Consider the following 20,746-nt stretch of genomic DNA (forward strand, 5'->3'; position numbering starts at 1 on the left):
TGTGATACATTTTCCTACCCTTTATTATAATTTATTTAACTTATTATGCAGTTGATTATTTAATTTTTAATACAGTTTTCAGTCTTTGAAGGGACAGCAGTATAAACACTATGCTTTCTGAACAAAGCTTGGCATGGTTTGTGTTCTTTTGGTATCCTAGCATACTGAAAATCAGAAGTTTTTGCTTTTTGGTTCCTCACCCTAAATCGCCAGTGATTCTCAGACAATATTCATCTATTAGAATTAATTGCATTGCAAGAAAGTATTTGCACATGTTCCAAAATTAAATGAACCCCTTTATTACTGTCATCACTTTTTTAAAAAAAACTGTACACTATGTTTTACATCTTGCAAATGTGATCTAGTGGAATAACTTGAAAAGGTAAAACAGATAAAACTACTGTGTGATCCTCAAGGGGTTAGTCATATTTTTTCCATGATGCATATGCTTGGAACTTAGACCTGTTGATTACTGGACTGCACTGTAAGTTATGATGCAAGAGTGTGTCACTGTTGTTTGCCTGCTATTCCCTGTACACCTACAAAAAAAAAACTAGTTTCAGGGGAATCTTGTGTTCATTAATTTAACCCCTTGCTGAATGTATCAGCCATGTTGTTTTAATGTCATCATTTAAAATATTGCTGTAAAAAGGGTACTTAGTATTGTAAAATGGGTCTGATTGACTGATTACAGTAGAAGCCACGACTGAATCCCTCTATTTGTAACCCGTCTTTAGAAATAATTACATTCTAATAACATAAAATGCTTGCTTACATGAATACATAGGACATATCCTGGTCTTTAAATTAATAAAAAGAGCAGAGCTTGAATATTTACTTATTTATTTATTTATTTTTATAATTAGATTGATTTTGAAGTTGTGAATACAAAGAAAGGTTCTGTTAGGGTTCTGGAAATCGAGTGTCATTTTTAAGATATAGGCTAAGATGGGAAATTATGAGACTGAAAAGTGAAATACTGCAAATTGTGAACTATTTCCTCATTCAACAATGGATCTTTTCAAAGTGCTATACTTAATTCCTATTTTTTTTTTCTCACATGAAACAGTGATTCTGTACAGGGCTGCTTTGTGGAAATGTAGTATATTCCAATTGTTACTATTCAATTATAATATTACTGAACAGGCGCCACAATAAATTAAAATGCAAACCAACATCTTAATATTCAGGGAACAATATGTGAAGAAAATCTTGTTCTCCTTTTCCTCTTTTTTGGTAAATAAAGGGATATCATGCTTGTTGGGATTGGTGTAGACAGGGGACTTTGAATTCTGTGGCAATCACAGCGTACTGTTAGAGCATGTATTATTTTTTGTTCTTTGTTTTTGAATGTACTGTATTACTATGTATTTGCTTAATTATTTGTCAGATTGTCTATATATTTTAGAAAGACATCGTTGAAGTTGTTTTTGTGTATTATTCTAACAGAGGGTTTCGCACTAACTTGCTCAGGCTGGGGTTGCAGTAATGGGAACTGACTTAAAAAAAAATGTTCATGTAAAGTGTTGACAAACAATTACCTCAGCCTATCTTCTCATGAGAGTCTTGTCCCCATGTTTTGCTACAACTGTTTAAATAATGTACCTGTACATTGTCAAACAGGTACAGCAATAACGATCCGTGATATGGTATGGAACCGAAAAGCTAGAGCACTGTTATGATTTTTTTTTTTTTTTTAAATCACTCATCCTGCAGTGATTTAGAGGACAGATCTCAAACCCCAGTGCACTAGAGCGGCCATATTGAAAAGAGCTTTGAAACAGGTTTTAAAGTTAGAAGTGTAAAAAGTATTTAGGATGTTAGGTACATTATTTAAACATAAGAACCTAAGAAAGTTTACAAACGAGAGGAGGCCATTCGGCCCATCTTGCTCGTTTGGTTGTTAGTAGCTTATTGATCCCAGATTCTCATCAAGCAGCTTCTTGAAGGATCCCAGGGTGTCAGCTTCAACAACATTACGGGGGAGTTGGTTCCAGACCCTCACAATTCTCTGTGTAAAAAAGTGCCTCCTATTTTCTGTTCCGAATTCTGAATGCCCTTTTATCTAATCTCCATTTGTGACCTCTGGTCCTTGTTTCTTTTTTCAGGTCGAAAAAGTCCCCTGGGTCGACATTGTCAATACCTTTTAGAATTTTGAATGCTTGAATCAGATTTCCACGTAGTCTTCTTTGTTCAAGACTGAATAGATTCATTTATTTTAGCCTGTCTGCATACGACATGCCTTTTAAACCCTGGATAATTCTGGTTGCTCTTCTTTGCACTCTTTCTAGAGCAGCAATATCCTTTTTGTAACAAGGTGACCAGAACTGAACACAATATTCTAGGTGAGGTCTTACTAATGCATTGTAAAGTTTTAACATTACTTCCCTTGATTTAAATTCAACACTTTTCACAATATATCCGAGCATCTTGTTGGCCTTTTTTTATAGCTTCCCCACATTGCCTAGATGAAGAGATTTCTGAGTCAACATAAACTCCTAGGTCTTTTTCATAGATTCCTTCTTCAATTTCAGTATCTCCCATATGATATTTATAATGCACATTTTTACTGCCTGCGTGCAGTACCTTACACTTTTCTCTCTTGTAGCAACAAATTAGTTTTTGCTTGTTATTTTTCATTTTATGTAGTAATTTGTTGTTTTATTATAAAGCTGAATCTACTTTAATTTATATCTTTCAATAGAACAGTTAGAAATTATAGAAATCACTTTCTTTGTGTTTTTTTTTTCTCATTGTATTTGTCTGCGACTGTATTTAAATTATGCTGAGTGTGAATTACTGTTATCTGCCTCTAGAGGGAGATATTCACAGTTTGAAGGCTTAAAACACCATAAACCACAGTATTGTATTTGGAAATCTGGGGGTTAAAACAGCAGTACAGTTACTGCATAAATGCAGGAACAATAATTTGCATGCAGAGCTGCTACATGCAGATCTCTGTTCTAAATAAAATTTAATTTGCATATCTCTTTTCATAAATGTTAACAGTTTGTCCATCCTGTGCAGCATGAGTACAGAAATTGGTTTAAATAATAATAATGTAATATATATTATTACAGTCAAAAGTATTATATGGTAGTAGGCTAAAATGGCAGGAGAAAATGACAGGGGATAAGCATGTATAAAATAAGTGGACACAGTAATATATATATATATATATATATATATATATATATATATATATATATATATATATATATATATATATATATATATATAATATACACAGTGCCATGAAAAAGTATTTGCCCCCTGTCTGATTCTCTGCATTTGTGCACATTTTTCACATTGTATTTGGTCAGATTTTTTTGTGGGTTGTAGTAGTATATAGAGGGAGTCTGAAAGAAAAAAATGACACCAAAGTTTGGTGCTTCTTTCATTTGTTCGGTGTGCAAGGTAATCAAACATGCAATCTTCAGGTGTGAGCAAGTTATTGCCCCCCCCAGTTAACTCAACCCAATAAAAGGGATAATTAAGGTCAGCTGTTTGAGTACTTTGGTTAACAACCAGGCCTGATTTGAGCCAGCCCTGCCCAATATAAATCTGACTAACTTTGGCCCTTATCATCAGAGTGAAGTTGTCAGCACACAGGTTCTAGAGCAGGGGTGGGCAATCCTGGTCCTGGAGGGCCGGTGTCCCTCCTGGCTTTTGTTCCAACTGTGCTCTAAATTACTTAATTAGACCAATAATTGGTAATAATCAGTACAATTAAGTAATTTAGAGCACAGTTGGAACAAAAGCCAGGAGGGACACCGGCCCTCCAGGACCAGGATTGCCCACCCCTGTTCTAGAGGCACATCATGCCACAAACAAAATAAATTCCTGAAGACCTCCGGAAAAAAGAAGTTGATGACGATCAGTCTGGAAAGGGTTACAAAGCCATTTCTAAGGCTCTGGGGCTCCACCGAACCACAGTCAGAGCCATATTGTCCAAATGGAGAAAGTTTGGGACAGTAGTGAATCTTCCCAGGAGTGGCCGTCCTGCCAAAATCTCTCCAAGAGCAAGGCGTAAAATCATCCAGATAGTCACAAAGAACCCTAGAACAAAATACAGGGATCTGCAGGCCTCTCTCGCCTCGGCTAAGGTCAGTGTTCATGACTCCACCATCAGAAAGACACTGGGCAAAAATGGGATTCATGGCAGAGTAGCAAGGTGGAAACCATTGCTCGCTAAGAAGAACATGAATGCTTGTCTCAAGTTTGCCAAAAAGCACCTGGATGATCCTCAAGAGCTCTGGAACAATGTTCTATGGACAGATGAGTCAAAAGTGGAACTTTTTGGCCGACATGGACCCCGTTATGTCTGGCGAAAACTAAACACTGCATTCCACAGTAAGAACCTCATTCCAACGGTCAAGCATGGTGGTGGTAGTGTCATGGTTTGGGGATGCTTTGCTGCATCAGGACCTGGACGCCTTGCCATCATTGAAGGAACCATGAATTCTGCTCTGTATCAGAGAATTCTACAGGAGAATGTCAGGCCATCCGTCCGTGAGCTGAAGCTGAAGCGCAGCTGGGTCATGCAGCAAGACAATGATCCGAAACATACAAGCAAGTCTACATCAGAACAAGAAATTTAAAGTTTTGGAATGGCCTAGTTAAAGTTCAGACCTAAACCCAATTGAGATGTTGTGGCAGGACCTGAAACGAGCAGTTCATGCTCGAAAATCCACAAATGTCACTGAGTTGAAGCAGTTCTGCATGGAGGAGTGGGCCAAAATTCCTCTACGGCGCTGTGACAGAATAATCAATAACTACAGGAAGCGTTTGGTTGCAGTTATTGCTGCTGAAGGTGGCGTTTCTTTAATAAATAAATGAAATATGTATCAATTTTTTGTGTTATTTGTTCACTCAGGGTCCCTTTTATCTAATATTAGGTTTTGGTTGAAGATCTGATAACATTCAGTGTCAAAATATGCAAAAATGCAGAAAATCAGACGGGGGCAAATACTTTTTCACGGCACTGATTATATATATATATATATATATATATATATATATATATATATATATATATATATATATATAATTTAAAGTAAACCCAAAATACAAAGAAAAAGTCAGCATGTGCATTATACACCTTAAATTGGGTTACAAAAGGGTACATGTAATTACTGAAGATGTCTCATTTAGTTTTGGTTTTTCTGTTTTGTTTATTGTTCAACTCTCCTCTTCTTTTTTTTTCTTTTTTTTATATCCAGAATTAATACTTTATTTAATGTTAAGTATCAATGTAACTTACTAAAGTTACAATTGTTCCCATTTATTTGAATTGTAAACTGTACATCTTGGCTACATGTAGGACATTTTTAAATAATAGTTTTTAAGACACTTAACAGTAATTACAAACCAATCTACTACACTTTCAACTGTGGTCTAGCACAGGCTTACTGCACACATCCCAATGGCTGTTATTGTTGTTTGTATAAATCTGCAGTACATATTAATAAGTGCTCTGACTGGTATTTGTAGTAGAGGAGAGGGTTTTAAGGATTTTTTCGGTTTATGTTCTTATTCACAATAACAACAAAGGTGTTTCTTGAAATTTTTGCAGAAATCTTAACTAGCCTATGATGTGATGTTCCAGTTCCACAACGTTTCTAGTACTGGAGTGTCTGTAGAAGGTATATTGGCTGTGTTTTGTGGCATGCTTAGGTCACTATAATCCTTGTTACCCGCAGAGGACTGATGCTGAATCATTGTAGCTTAATATACAGTATCAACAACAGCACCACCAACAACAACAACCAACAATATGGCAAACTAATTTAGAAAGCTAGGAGTCAAGTGATCACAATTAAAAGAAAACTAACTCAAAAACATACATTTTCAAATTTGACTTCAAAGCAGTAACCATGTCTTGAATTTGCCCAGGAATAGAGTTTCTTAGTTTAGGTGTGCAGTGACAGAAAGCTTGCTAGTCTCGAATGTGCAGTCGTGTACTGGGCCCATGCAGGGAACGAGTGGGGAAACAAATTGTCACTGGAGTGATTGATCTGTCTCTAAGGCAGATCAAGAAATACGTCTATTCTTTGAGACTGTAGAGACGGAAAGAGGCTTCTGTAACCATGTACGAAGCCATGTGACAACTGGAATAATAATAGAGGTACACTTTTTTTTTTCATGCTAATCGACCAGCCACCCACTTCCTTTTTTTAAGCAGTCATACGACCATGTGATCACATGCTGAGATAAGCAAATGATACACAAATAAAATATACAGCATCATCCAAAACTGTACCGTAGGGATGGTTTTGCCTTATACACAAAGCATTTTCAGCAGCTAAAATATTTAATGACTTTGGTTCTAAACTCTCCTGGTGTCCAGTATGAGGTTTTGACCTGGTGAAACAAGAACAAAGAGGTGTTTAAAAACACATTTGGAAGCTTCCTCTTTGAACAAAAATAAATAAATTGAAGAGCTATTATTTTAGAGTAGTACCCCAACCCCAGTATTTATTGTTTCATAAAGTTTATGTTGGATTCAGTACAGTAAAGGGTAGATGTACTAAGATGTGCCAGTCGCAGCGCAAACATACTGTAATTTGCATTTTGATTATGACAATTCGCAAAGTGCACATTTGTCGTATGTACGAAGAAAAAAAATGTTATTGAAGAGAGACGCAATATACTACTTTATATATTATTTGCGTCATCTTAGCGAGATCTCTAGCGAGAGTTGTGTGACATTTTTTCAAATAAAATAGCTACAATTGAGTTGTGGTTTGCTGCAGCAGAGAGTGCCCGAAAAATAACGTGTATACATGCAAGGGTGCAAGAATCAAAAATAACATTGTTTTTGTTGAATGTAAACATCACCTGTACAATGCATTCTGTTCCGACTTCATTTTACCTATTTTAATACTATTGTATATACAAAATGAAAGGCAGTTTAATCCCATCAAATTCTATAGTGAGGCCCCAACTTTTACCCCCCAAAAGCTTTTTTTGTTTTCAAGGCTTGTAAGTACACCCTGACTTTAGTGAAAATTAGGTATTTGGGTGTTTGTCTCAAAAATACATTGAGCACAACTGGCAACACACGAGAAAAAGCAGACTGGGAAATGCCAGCAACAATTGCGACTGTTTAAAACATGCTTTCAGAAGTTCTTAACAAATTGATGCAATTGCCCGCAGCTTTAGTACATCTCATTACAATATTTTGATCCCTCATTTGCACTATCACCCTGTTTTTGTGAATTTCTGCAGGAACGCCCAGCATCAACACCTGTTTATCGATTTTAAGTTAAAAAAAAAATTAAATAAAAAAAAAAATGCTTTAGCCACAGTCCTTGCCACAATGTTTACAACATGCTCACCATAAAACGTTGAGCGCAAACACATCAAAATAACAGTTGTTTCCTTTTAAACATGTAATGCAAAGAACACGATCACATTCCTTAATGTGCAGCTATGGCCATTTCTCTAACCAAGCAGACTTCCATGATTGGGTGAATTGTTGTCCCAAAGCACCTTGTAGGAAAATTGTAGATTGATTGAAATGGCTGATCCAGTGGTTCCTGTATGACTGCGATCACTGCTAACTGAGATGGACCCCCCGATGGGAGTTTCCTTTACAAGAATATGACAACTTGTGTTGTTAGTATTGCTCCACAAAGCAACACCTGTTAGCAACATTTGTGACAAGCTGATTTTAGCAGGTGGTACCACTGAAGAATTTATAAAAACAATGATATTCTTTTTTGGGACATTATCAATAACCGTTCTACTGTAGACAAGCTTCTAATGCATTCTAACTACTAAACGACTCTTGAGATCACAACCATGGGATTTTATAAAATACCCCGTCCCTGTTGTGACAATCAGCTCTGATTTGGTCTATTATCGTTTGTGTTCAAAAGCAATGTAAAAAGGTGGAATGCACTGCGCACACAGCTCGTAAGATTTATGAAACTAGCAGGATTTATCGTTGCACAAGCAGGTGCACAGCACCTCTGTCCTACAAGCCAGGAGGTGCTGCCACACCCCTAGCACCCCTAGTTCCCGTGTCCTTGGGCTGGGATGGAAAAAGTATTGATATGCAGGGCTGGTTGTTCAGGGCAACAGAAGTTTAAAAAAAAAAAAAAAATTACAGAATCACTGTTTTTAATACAGTTTTTTTGTACAACAGGCTGAAGCCAGACAAAGATATGTGACTTAAACAGTGTGTCCCATTATTCATCACTCCCTATACCAATCTTCCTCTGCACCAGCTTGCAGGCACTAACAGGCATTAGTCTGAAGAGTGTCTTGCTTTAAATTGCTTGACTGTAGTAACCTAGCTCATAGCAGATGTTCCTGCAACTTTTTTATTTTTAATCCCCTTTGTTACCTCAATGAGTTCAGGCATGTGTCCATTTGCTTTTGTTGTACCTGTTGAGTTCCATTTGGCCACACGATTGCATTTCCTACAGAGGACTTTGGAACGCCATTTAGCTCTGGAACTTTACAAACAGACATGGTGCTAGTGTGGCACCAGATGAACACCTAGTGAAGGAGTTCATGAAGTTCGCATGAAGCAAGGAAGATTTCGTGTGTGTGAATTGGAATCCACAGAATGTTTATTTTTGTTATTTTATAACCTTAAGTAGCCATGTAGTGTTGTTATATTGTTTTACTACTGGGGTGTTAGGAAAAAAAAAGAATACCCCTGTATCCAATATGTATATGGTTCATTCTACAATTAGGGTGCATTTGAGCTCAGAAAAAAGTTTTGCAAACATTACATTTTTTTTTTTTTTTTACTTTAAAGGATATTAAAACATTGGTTATTACCTCATTTTTGTAGACACACACAAAATGGAGCTTAATCATTTATTATTTTTAAGCTATTTTGTAACAAGATTTTTGTAAAAGGGTATATTTTGTCATTGGTGTTACTACCCAGCTCAGTCCAAGCAGGTATAAATGAAAATGTTATAATTTGTATATTTTTTGTATAATCAGCCTAAGACTGTGTCACTTTGAATGAATTAATAACTAAAAGTGTTATGTTTTAAAACATTTTTTAAATAGTCATTCTAATAGTTGTGCAATGCAACATTATTTGTTTATGGTTGACCTTTACTTTGCAACTATACAAAAAAAAATTGAAGGATAAAAATAAAAATAGAAACATTTTGTTACATGAAGGTGTTTCTAGCTAATGACAGCAGATATGTTGAAAAAAAAGTAAAACATTTAATCTACAGAATAAATTATGCAGTAACACCAGTGACACCATTGATTCTTTATACTAATGACTTAAATAAGCGTATTTTCAAAACTTGATAACTTACTCTTTATAAAACATTTTAAACAACAAAATTAAACACATTCTTTGCCAGGTTGTTTACAAAGTAAAACTTTATGGATTACTGTAGCTCATACACATACATGCATGGAGCTAAGAAGAACTAAACAGATTACACTTGTTCTAAACGGCCCTTTAAATGTTTTTTCCTTCGATGTCTTTGTTTATGAACATATCTGTTGTAAATTAAATGCAAAATGTAGCCATTTAAAACGTAATCCAAACCAAACCTTTCCAAATGTTCAACTACATACATAATGGTGATTTATGAATATGCACACTAAAGCCAAAATTAGGTTAAGCTCCAAACGGCCAATGAACAGTAGAAAAGGTATGCAGTTTTGAAACTTTTAAAACATATATCTTTTTAAAACAGATATCTGTACATTTTAGTTATGGCTCCTTCGTTGGCTATGTTCCATCATTAAAACTCAGTAGATTTCCTTCTAAATGCTTCCATATATCGATTTGTATTTGCTCCGATCTTTTGCTCACAGACTCTGGTTCTGGTATGAAACACAAGATCGGATCATCAGAGTACCAGTTAATGTCCTCCCTAGGACTGGGCCAGAAGAACGTGTTTATCCTGTTTCTGTGCATGCACTTTACTTTAACACGTGCTTCTCAGCTCCAAGTATGATGCCAGGGTATGGAAGTTCATCATAAAGGACAACACACCACTGTCCAATATGATCATTTTCAATTACATCAGGCCTGAAAATTGTTGAGGCACACGATGCAGGAATGCTGTTGGAGACTGTTCTGTCGTAATTTCCTGTAGCATTGCCTATGGCATCCCCCAAATTCAATCTGCTGAAGGTCAAAACATGGACAATCCAGTACACCATCAGGTACTTTGCACATGCAGCTAATATCTCTGTACTTCAAGCATCCAGATGAGAGACTCATCACTTGATGCATCTTCATGGTACCTTTGATTGTTCCAGACAATCAGACATCTTCTGTGTCCACAACTCTACCTTCTGGTTCTCAATAAAGAAGAGTTCAACTGATGTACCAAGGCCAGCAAGTTCTCTGTAAAGTGAAGCTGCATGTGGAATGTCTTTGCCATGACGAACCATGTAATCTGCTGATCGTTTTAATGAACCACCAACTCCATCCGGAGCCACTTTAACATAGCTTGCTTCAAAAAAATTCCAAGAAATGGATTTGAAACCTCAGTGGAATAGAAATTGTCTTTCTGCCTGTACTGTGTAGCAGGGCCATCACTAAAGAAATGAAGACTAGTTACATCAGGATATTCTTGTTTGACCATGTTTAAAACAGGATCAAGATGAGCCCAGGTGGCTGGTGGGTCATGCTTTCGGCTAGATGAAATGGAACAAAAAAACTGGCGATTGCTCAGCTTTAACATGGAAGACACCTGTGTGGAGAGTTGCCTGCTGATGTGATGCACCGAAATGGACAGACTGTATTTCATTTGCATATTTGCAGGTGTAATTTTCACCGAAGTCCACATAAATTAGGCATTCATTAAGTTCCAGATTTTCTCTCAGTTGTTTGTAGGTCTGATATTGTCACCGAATGTTAAATAGGTGTCGTCTAAACTTGAAAAGCCTGTCTTGAAATTTTGAAATTGATTTACAATATCATCTTCTGTTGCAACAATTTCTTGCTTAACTGTGATTATGGTATTTTTCTCTGCTTTCACTGTTAAGGCTGGTTTACACGCAGACAAAAGCCGTCAGCTGCAGACACGTCTACGGGTGCACCTGAAGGATTGAAGCATCCCCGAGTTCGCAGACTTTTTGACGCAGCAAAGTTATCGTAGCTGTTGGTCATGCTTTTAGCCAATCTGCTTTACTGCCGGTGTCGACTTGTGACTAGGGTTGCAAATTAGCTCCACAATACCGGGACACATTGAGACAGAACAGGATTTAAAAATTGCCCCTAAACTGAATGAAGTGAATGTGTAAATTGGGTCCTTTATATTTTCTAAAATTAATACTGTTGCATAATTAGTATGAGCAGCAAACAGGTAAAACTGATCAGCTGTTCTCCATACTGCCTCCGATCAGACGTACTGAACAGCTGAGCAATGTTGCTGATCTGATTGGGAGAGCAATTGCATGTTATGGGCAGTTTAATATTAATGAACAGAAAATAAATAGCGACATTAATTTATTAGTGACTCCTATATATATATATATATATATATATATATATATATATATATATATATGAATAACATTACTACAAATAAAAATACATTGTATTCATTATTAGTGTTATTATTATACAAGTGTTTTCTGCACATGGTATTTAAGCACCAATATTAATTTTAGCAAAGGTTCATTTATACTTTAATTTCATTCAGTTCAGGGGCAACTTTAAAATCCTGTTCTGTTGTTCATGTTTATGAACTTCTTCTGTTAAGAGTTCCTCAAAAACTTGCTCTATCGCGCTTCACTGGCTTGCGACCATGCAACAAATGTTGGATTTTTCCAACATCATCCGATCCTGTGCATTTTGCGGTCGTAGACACACAAGAAAAGGCGTATGACTTTTTAAAAAAGACACAGCTCGAGGCAGTGCGGATGATGTCATTCCAACCATCGGAGACCACTGAATGAGACCAGAAATTGGGTCACAGTCGAAAGTATAAAACAACCGTTACGATCAATTTTTGCTAAAGACCAGAGTTAGGCAAACTTCTGTATTCTCAGGGTGTCTTGGCAATAGGTATGCTGTGGAGCAGCATTCATTGCATTCTCCACATGCATATTGCTTAGATTTAGGATTGCAGATAGTTGCATCTGCAAGTTCTTCAAGTGTTTTGGCTTGAATGATCTTCAGATAATGAAGTTTGTCTGCCATGAACTGCAGATTTTCATGGGTTTTGCACTGGCAGGTTTCACGGTCGGTTTCTGTTGGTGTTACAACCCAGAAGGGCAGAAAAGTGGCAGAAAAAATAATATGATATATGCAGTGAATGCTGTGCTAAGAACTTGCGATGCAGGTTAAGTAAAGAATCGCACAGGAGTCTTCGCTGTTTCTTAGTTTTCTGAAATGTAACTGTTATTTTTACCAGTAGTAAGCCTGCTTGCATCATCTCTTGTAAAGTACTGCTTCACAGTGTTCTGAAAATATCTGGCTGCTTTGCTTGCTCGATAATATTCCAATTCTGTTCCAGGAGTTCTCCAGCTCTTTGAAGAAAATCCAATGAGTTCCTGGGATACCTGTTAACAATCTGCGGTATACTTGTTTCACCTGTTCTTTTCGTGTCATTTTGTACTTTTCTTTTCGTGTCACCAATCAGAGCAAAGTGAAAGGTTAATTCCCGCTTCACAGGTGATGGTACTGGGCATTCTTGCAGAATTTGACTAGTTTTTGTTCTTGGGCATTCCCGTAGTGAAGGAAGTACATTTAGTGATTTATTTTGCAAACATAGCCATTTTTTCTTGTACTTGTTGGTGAGCTTCCTCTGTTCATTCAGCTCACATTGCAACTTGTGCAAATTTCTGTAGCATCTAGACTTTCTTTGAGCCACTCTTTGTTGTCCTTCTTGCTGTTGTCTGTAATATATATATATATATATATATATATATATATATATATATATATATATATATATATATATTACTGTTATAATTATGATTATTAGGCAACATTATATTTGTATTGTAATACTATGAAATGTCTCCAGAACAGGGGTTTGAACCGTAGTTAAAATACATCCTACATTTTTGGGTAAACGATTCAGAAGTCCAACATTGGCTGCTTGGAGCTACTCTGAGGGTCATGAAACATTTCCTTCTTTTTAAATATTCAGGCTCCTGCATGTAAATACCTTGAGGTACTGGGGGTCTGTCTGGTGTTGGTGGGGGTGTTATAACTGCCTGTCTGGACTCTATCCTTGCTCTGTGCGCTGCTTGACTTTCCTTCCACTTCCTTCACTGTTTGCTTTTTTCTCTTTCTGACAGTTCATTTATGCCTTTTCTTTTTCTACTTTCTGCATCCCTACAATAAGTTTGCTGCGTCTTCTCTTTAAAAACAATAGATATAAAAGTACCAAATATATATGTTTATATTATATTGTCTATGTGCAAACTTAAGAAACCATGAAAAGAACACAAAACATAATTGGTGTTAACTTCTGTCAATGGTGTTACCAGGAAGAATATAACACCAATGACAGTAACACCAAATGGAGAAGAAGGCTTAAGCTAGTTATAGGCCACAACCTCCCAAAACAAATTGCTTTAAGATGTAAAAATTCATTATTGTAAAAACTGCATATATATATATATATATATATATTTGTTTGTTTGTTTGTTTGTTTTGTTTTTTTCATACTGTATGTCTCTTTGATATAAAATGCATTATACTAATGACGGGTACTAAATATACTCTATCAATTTACGAACAAAATCATTCAGTTCATTAAAAATGGACAAAGTATGCTGACTCACCTTCCAGATTTCAAATAACTCCTCCCCAAATTACCTTTGGCACGAGGAAGTGCTTGATTCTAGTGTCTGTTCAGTTGTAGTGTTGCCATTTGACAAAAGTAACACCAATGACAGAATACTGTGGGAAACCCATTTTGGTTAAAATTAAAAAGACATATACATATACTTTTTTTTTTTTTTTTTTTTAATAGTGTAGAAAGTAAACCAAACATATATGGGTGTTATTTAATGTTTAAAACTGAAATGCATTCAAATGTTGTATAACAATTGTATATCAATGCAGTTCACATCACCTCTGGGACACAGACATTTGCATACCCAAACATGCTTTTGGAAGAAAATATATATATTTAAAACTGTAAGTGGCTAAACATTTATAAGGGAGTTTTCAGAAAATATGTATATCATTATTTTACTTTAATTGTTTGTTTGTTTTTTTTTCAAATTTGTTGCATGGTTTTCATAGAGGTGTGAGAATGACCCATATATATATATATATATATACACACATACATACATACATACATACATACATACATACAGGGGCTGGGATTGATTGCTTCCTGGTAGAGCTTAGCAGAGCTGAGTTGCGCTGCTGTGCAAGAAAAGGGAGCTAGCTGAAGGGGGTAAAAAAAAACAGACATGGAATAGGATCATACATAGCGTCAGTGTGAGGAAAAAGAACGAAGCCTCATTTTTTAAAATATATAGATGACATACCCTTTTGCATTTAAAATATGCAACTGAAATCATATAATTAGTGCAAAACATCGAGGAACTTAGTTTTTGTGTTTTTTTTTTTAATTATTTTGTTATTATTGCTCGTTGGCAGTTACACTGTATGAGAAGAGGAGATATGTTCATAGCTATTAACATAGGTTAAATGTTTATTAATATATATATATATATATATATATATATATATATATATATATATATATATATATATATATATATATATATATATATAAAAGCAGGCAGTGTGGCTTAAATATTCAGTAGTACCCTGCGTGCTGTGTTCTTTTTTTTTAATTACCGTATATATATTTTTTTTTAGTCTGGTTACTTCCTGGTCTTGCAGAAAGAGGCAGTGCTGAGTTAGAGGGACAGAAATAGATAGAAATTTAGATAGAAATAAAGAGATTGGAGAGAGAGAGAGAGAGAGAGTGAGAGAGTGAGTGAGAGAAAGAGAGAGAGGAGCATTAGGCTGGTTTCCAGGAGCAGCCCTGCTCCACTCTTTGTATGTATTTTTAGACTTATTTTAACGATTTTTTTTATTTATAACAAAAATATTTATTGGCACATTTCTGCATTTTCAAGCTCGTGGTTCGTGGAGAGGTTAACAAAAATCAACCAGGAAAGGTTTTTTCAGAAGCGACGGGAGACCCCGTCGCAAGGATTGTTTTCACATTAAAAAAAAAAATACAAAACATAATATATTTTTACATTTGTTATTTGTTTTGATTATACTTGCTATTTAATAAAGCGAAACATTGGAAGATGGGTTGTTTAGGCAACAGCAAAACTGAAGATCAACGCATCGACGAAAAAGCACAAAGAGAAGCGAATAAAAAAATAGAAAAACAGTTACAGAAAGAAAGACAAGCTTACAAAGCCACACATCGCCTTCTTTTATTAGGTAAGCTAAATGTATCTTTCAAAACTGTATGTGAAGACTGTACGTTCATGTTTTTCCCTTACTTGTGTTTGACAGCTTAAGTTATATGTCAGGGATAGGCTTTGTATGTATTGCGACGGTCTTGGTTTCAACAGCATTTAATAAATGCCAGCGAAAAGGAAAGTAAGATGTTTTTTTTATTGTTCTTTTTTTATTTTTTTATTTAAGGGGCTGGCGAGTCTGGAAAAAGCACTATTGTCAAACAGATGAGGATTCTGCACGTCAATGGATTTAATCCAGAGTGAGTGAACTATATTTAACCGCATTTGACGCCTAAAACGACGTTTGTTATGTTGCATTGTAGGGTATATTCTGTTGTAAATTATATTATACGTGGCATGACATTACATAGATAAGATGGAATAGAAAATGGATACATGTAGATTTTCATTTTTATTTGTGTTATTACTGCAGCGCTTCTCGGGCCCAGAGTATAGCAACAACATGGCGACTAGTTTTTACTGATTACTAATAACTCTTAACCTGAAACATGGGATTTCTTATGCTATCACATAGGCTACTAAAATAGCTAATAACGAGACAATATATGATCATATTTCAGCTGTCATAACTGGATTTAATTCTAGTTTTGAAAAGTGTCCCTAAATCTAGAATTGTCAATGTTCAGTTAAACCCAATCGGGGTTATATTACTGTAATGGTCATGCACAGATAATGCACATTTCTAACACTTTTTAATTTTGCTTCTGGAATGGTCACAAATTCTGGAACTGTTTGATGTAGTTCAAAATATTAAAAGTTACTATATATATATATATATATATATATATATATATATATATATATATATATATATATATATATACACATACTGTATATATAATGTGTATGTGGAAGAGTTGGAACTAGTCACCCATTATTTAAGGACTGCAGAAGTTGTTCCAATGAGAGCTCTCATTTTCATGAATATATTACTTGTGTTGAGTTCTGTAAATAAAGCAAGATCACATATAACTGTCCTCCTCTTTCACGCAGAGAAAAGAAACAGAAAACCCAAGACATTCGAAAAAATGTGAAGGATGCCATAGTGGTGAGTGTCCTATTTAATTTTTTTTTTTTTTTTTTATAGTCTTTGTGGTTGGTTGCCTAGAATTGCACACTGCAATCCCATTTTGCTGATCAGACTGGATTATCCTCTTATTTTATCCTGTATTTATCCAGTTTAATGATTGTGTTTTTGTTTTTATCCGCTTTATAGACTATAGTTTCAGCGATGAGCACTTTAATACCCCCAGTTCCATTAGCCAACCCGGAGAACCAGTTCCGAATGGACTACATCAAAAGCATAGCTCCGCTCTCAGACTTCGACTACACACAGGTGAGAAGCATGGGAGTACCACCTCCACTACCTCATTAAGTATGCAACTTGCTGGGGAAAAATACCTGTTTTTTAATTTTTATAAAGGTTATTTATTTTTATTTTTTTTGCTGTTGCTAAAAGCAGTTTGATGGCAGTTTTCTTGTTTGTTTTAGATAAAGTTAAGTCAGGCTCTTTAGATGCAGCGGTTTTATTTCTAATTGTTCAGGTCCTGTACCATCCTGCTTAAAGGAGGACGTTGGCAAAAGCTCCTCGGATCTCCCCAGGCTAAGGACTAAAAATAATATGTTCAGTCTTTCTGTTTGTTGTCTTTTCAGTGGTAGAGTTTTTGAATTCTGCATGCTTTGCTTGCATACATGGGTGATTTCAAGTGTATGTTTGGGTTTTCTGTAAACCAGTATGGTATTATAGATTTGCATGTGGGGTCCGCATTCCCCTTGCTGTTTTTGAGGTTCCAGTGGTACGGGATGCTCCGAAAAGAACAGCAGAAGACTTTAACAAAAACATTGTAGTGTTCTAAATATTAGGTAAATTGTTCTTGTGCAAACTAGTTGTAAATACTCTTTACTTATTTCTTTTTTATGTAGGGTTAGAGTGTGTGTTATATGTGGGGTGTATCAAAGTTTAGAACTCTGTATATCATAAAGGGATTTGACTAAGAATCATTTCAATCTTGCTTGCCCCAGATACAGTATTAACAGGCATAGTTTGGTTTTCTAAATGAAAATGCCCATTTTCACTGTTTAGTGGAAAATAATGAAATGGAATTGAATAGAACAGAATAATATTTCAATGTACTTTCGGCCCTTAAGCTGTGTTTAGCTGTAACATATATTTAAACCGCATTGTTCAATTGGTGAGGGTTTAAGTTCATACTTTTACTGCACCCCTTCAGGGAAGTTTTATGTTTTGAGACATGTTACCCTTTTTTAATTGTAGTTGATAAGCAACGAAAGCACAGTATCTGACACTGTAAGCTGGTTCAAGTTTGCTTTGGGTATATAGACTTCGACCATAACGTGGCCAGTACTATCACATTCTTTCAGATTTGTGACAGCAGCTGCGCTTGTCCTTGATCGTTGTTGTTGTGGTATTGATGCATATTTCTCTGAGTGCTTGTCATTTCTTTTTCAATGTATATAGAATCACAAGCTTATATTTTTATAATTCTAAAATAAGCTTTTTTTAATATTGGTTTTGGGGTGAAGCTGATCCTAAAACTTTTTCTTTGGAGTCAGTTTTAAACAAGGAGACCTTGTTTTGAAACATGTATTCAGAAGCTGCATTGTATTATATAAAGGGGGGGGGGGGGGGGATTGTATTGCATTTGTGACTATATACCCCCCCCCCCCGCCGCCCCCATATATATGTGTTGCTTCTGAATTGAAAGAAAATGCATTGAATTTAAACAGATGATGTTACTTTGCAACAATTTAAATAGCTTTATATATAGTCTTATATAGAGAGAGAATGAGAGGAGTAACATTGCAACTAATTGATTTGTTTGTTGTGTTATGATCTGTTCCCGCTTGCATTTTTATACCATTATTGTTGCTGAACAGTATCACAACGTCTGTTCAAACTGGAGTTGTTATTGGTGTGGTACTGGTATAACTGTATCGATACAGGTATATCTATTGCAACAGTATTGGTACAGTGTGGAGTAGTGGTTAGGGCTCTGGACTCTTGACCCGAGGGTCGTGGGTTCAAATCCCGGTGGGGACACTGCTGCTGTACCCTTGAGCAAGGTACTTTACCTAGATTGCTCCAGTAAAAAACCCAACTGTATAAATGGGTAATTGTATGTAAAAATAATGTGATATCTTGTAACAATTGTAAGTCGCCCTGGATAAGGGCGTCAGCTAAGAAATAAATAATAATAATAATAATAATTGTTCTGGTGTTGAAAGGTGAGTCAGGATGCAAAGTGGTATTGTGTCGGTGTATTCTAAACTGAAATAAATATTTCCATTATCGTACTGATACAAGTGTGAACACGGCTCTTGTTTCAAACTTCTATCTGAGATTAAGTGAATGATTAAGTACTTAGCATATCCTAAATTGTCTATGTTGGTATAGTTTCAATAATATCTTGGGAGAGTTTCTGTTTTCAGATGACAAAAACTGGATTTGTTTTCAGCAATAAATGTTTGCTTAGAAGTATACTGGTAACATATTGACAAATAGGAACAATGTAAAATACATGTCAGCGTTTTGTTTTTAAAGTTTTGGTTGCAAGTAAAGTTTATGATTTTATAACTATACGTAATTATACAATTTGTTTTAGTTGTAAGAGATGTTTTTGTACAGTACTAGTAAGATTCAAGAACAGACATTTTATTTATGCATATTTGCTTGTAGGAATTCCTTTCTTCTTTTCATTGCCTAGTTTTGCTTAACTACCTGAAGAGCAAACCTTAAACACTGGCACATTTCTGTGGTATGTTAGACTCTAAGAGAATTTGATAACAACCCCTAAACTTTGCTCAGTTTTGTCTTGTATTATTATTATTTTATTATTATTTATTTCTTAGCAGACGCCCTTATCCAGGGCGACTTACAATTGTTACAAGATATCACATTATACATTATTTCACATTATACAGATATCACATTATTTTACAAACAATTACCCATTTATACAGTTGGGTTTTTTACTGGAGCAATCTAGGTAAAGTACCTTGCTCAAGGGTACAACAGCAGTGTCCCCCACTGGGGATTGAACCCACAACCCTCCGGTCAAGAGTCCAGAGCCCTAACCACTACTCCACACTGCTGCCCTTTTTTTTTTCTCGTGCTGGTTTGCAAAATGCTAATTCTGCATTATGCTTATTAATTCAGAATTGGATGTACTGTAGTCTAGTGCATGAACATGTTGCAATATATTAAAGCATGATTCACAATCAACTACAGTTAGACTATTAAACTTAACAATAACATACCTCCTGTGGCTTGGAGGATTGGTACCTTCACCTCCAGGTACCTGGTTCAATGCCTCAATGCCTGTCAGTCCTTTTGGGTCTATTTACAAGATGGTTTTAGCATGGATCTGCAGTAAGTCATGTTCCTGAACCTGTGTCCAAACCCTTCTACTCACAGTTAACATTCATGTAATTCCATGATTAAGCATGCAATTTGCTGTATTTTTTACAGTACTCTTATTGTAAATTGTGATTTGATTTTAAGCTTTTTCATGTGCCAACCATGTGAATACTGAGTAGAATCTATTTACACATACATACATAAGGTATATATAAAACTAAAATTCAGTTTTTGTTTTTTTTAAATGTAACGCTTTGAAATTAAGATTTTGAACTTTTTTTTGTTCACCTTTTTGTATCCTTATAGTTCAGATGCAAAACGTATTGAAAAGCATTTAGTTCTTAAAAAAAAAAAAAAAGAAAAACACTGAACATTCAAGATAAGAGTAAGTTCTGTAAACTTAGAAGCAGAAAAGTTATTCTAGCACTGATATTTATTTCTTATTTAAAGTTATAAAATACTCAAATAAAAGTTTGATACACTTCTGAATGTATTGGTTGATAAGATAGTAAGGAATTGACAGGGCGCTGTTTACCCCATTACTGTATTGACATATTATTGCCCTGTATGCAGTACCTCAAATAGATCAAGGGCACATAATGCTGCTAGCTGTGGAAAACATTTTTAAGTTATATAATCACAGATTTTTTTAAAACAAACAAACAAAAAAATACATTAACACATTGGAAAGAGGGCTTGCATACATTTTAATTTATTTCCATGCAACTTTTTTTATAACTATTTTGATGTATTAAATTGGAAAAATTTATTTAGATTTCTTCTAAAAGAAAAACTATTCACGTCCCTTTCTGCTCTAGATATTTTTTGACGTTCATTTCTGGTGTCTATAAATCTAGATAGACGAGTTTGATGTTAAGTTTGTCTGATCCAATGTTGTAATGAAGTCAGTGTAGCATGCTACAAAAAGAGCTGTTTCTAAAA

The 20,746-nt window shown here is 35.3% G+C and overlaps 1 protein-coding gene across 2 annotated transcripts in view; it reads left to right on the top strand.

The window, feature by feature from the left end:
- Nucleotides 1-20,746, top strand: part of LOC117400471 (guanine nucleotide-binding protein G(olf) subunit alpha) — a 146,061-nt gene that overhangs the window by 37,001 nt on the left and 88,314 nt on the right. Inside the window, exons 1-4 of one of the 2 annotated variants that reach the window (XM_059022051.1) lie at nucleotides 14,783-15,385; nucleotides 15,593-15,665; nucleotides 16,420-16,474; nucleotides 16,643-16,762. In XM_059022051.1, the coding sequence (XP_058878034.1) occupies nucleotides 15,247-15,385; nucleotides 15,593-15,665; nucleotides 16,420-16,474; nucleotides 16,643-16,762 (387 nt within the window). In that variant the 5' untranslated portion in view covers nucleotides 14,783-15,246. Of the gene's footprint in view, nucleotides 1-14,782; nucleotides 15,386-15,592; nucleotides 15,666-16,419; nucleotides 16,475-16,642; nucleotides 16,763-20,746 lie in introns of those variants that run through there. The other variant, XM_059022050.1, reaches the window with a different exon arrangement.

The sequence above is a fragment of the Acipenser ruthenus genome, chromosome 4, assembly GCF_902713425.1.
Source record: "Acipenser ruthenus chromosome 4, fAciRut3.2 maternal haplotype, whole genome shotgun sequence".
NCBI lineage: Eukaryota > Metazoa > Chordata > Actinopteri > Acipenseriformes > Acipenseridae > Acipenser > Acipenser ruthenus.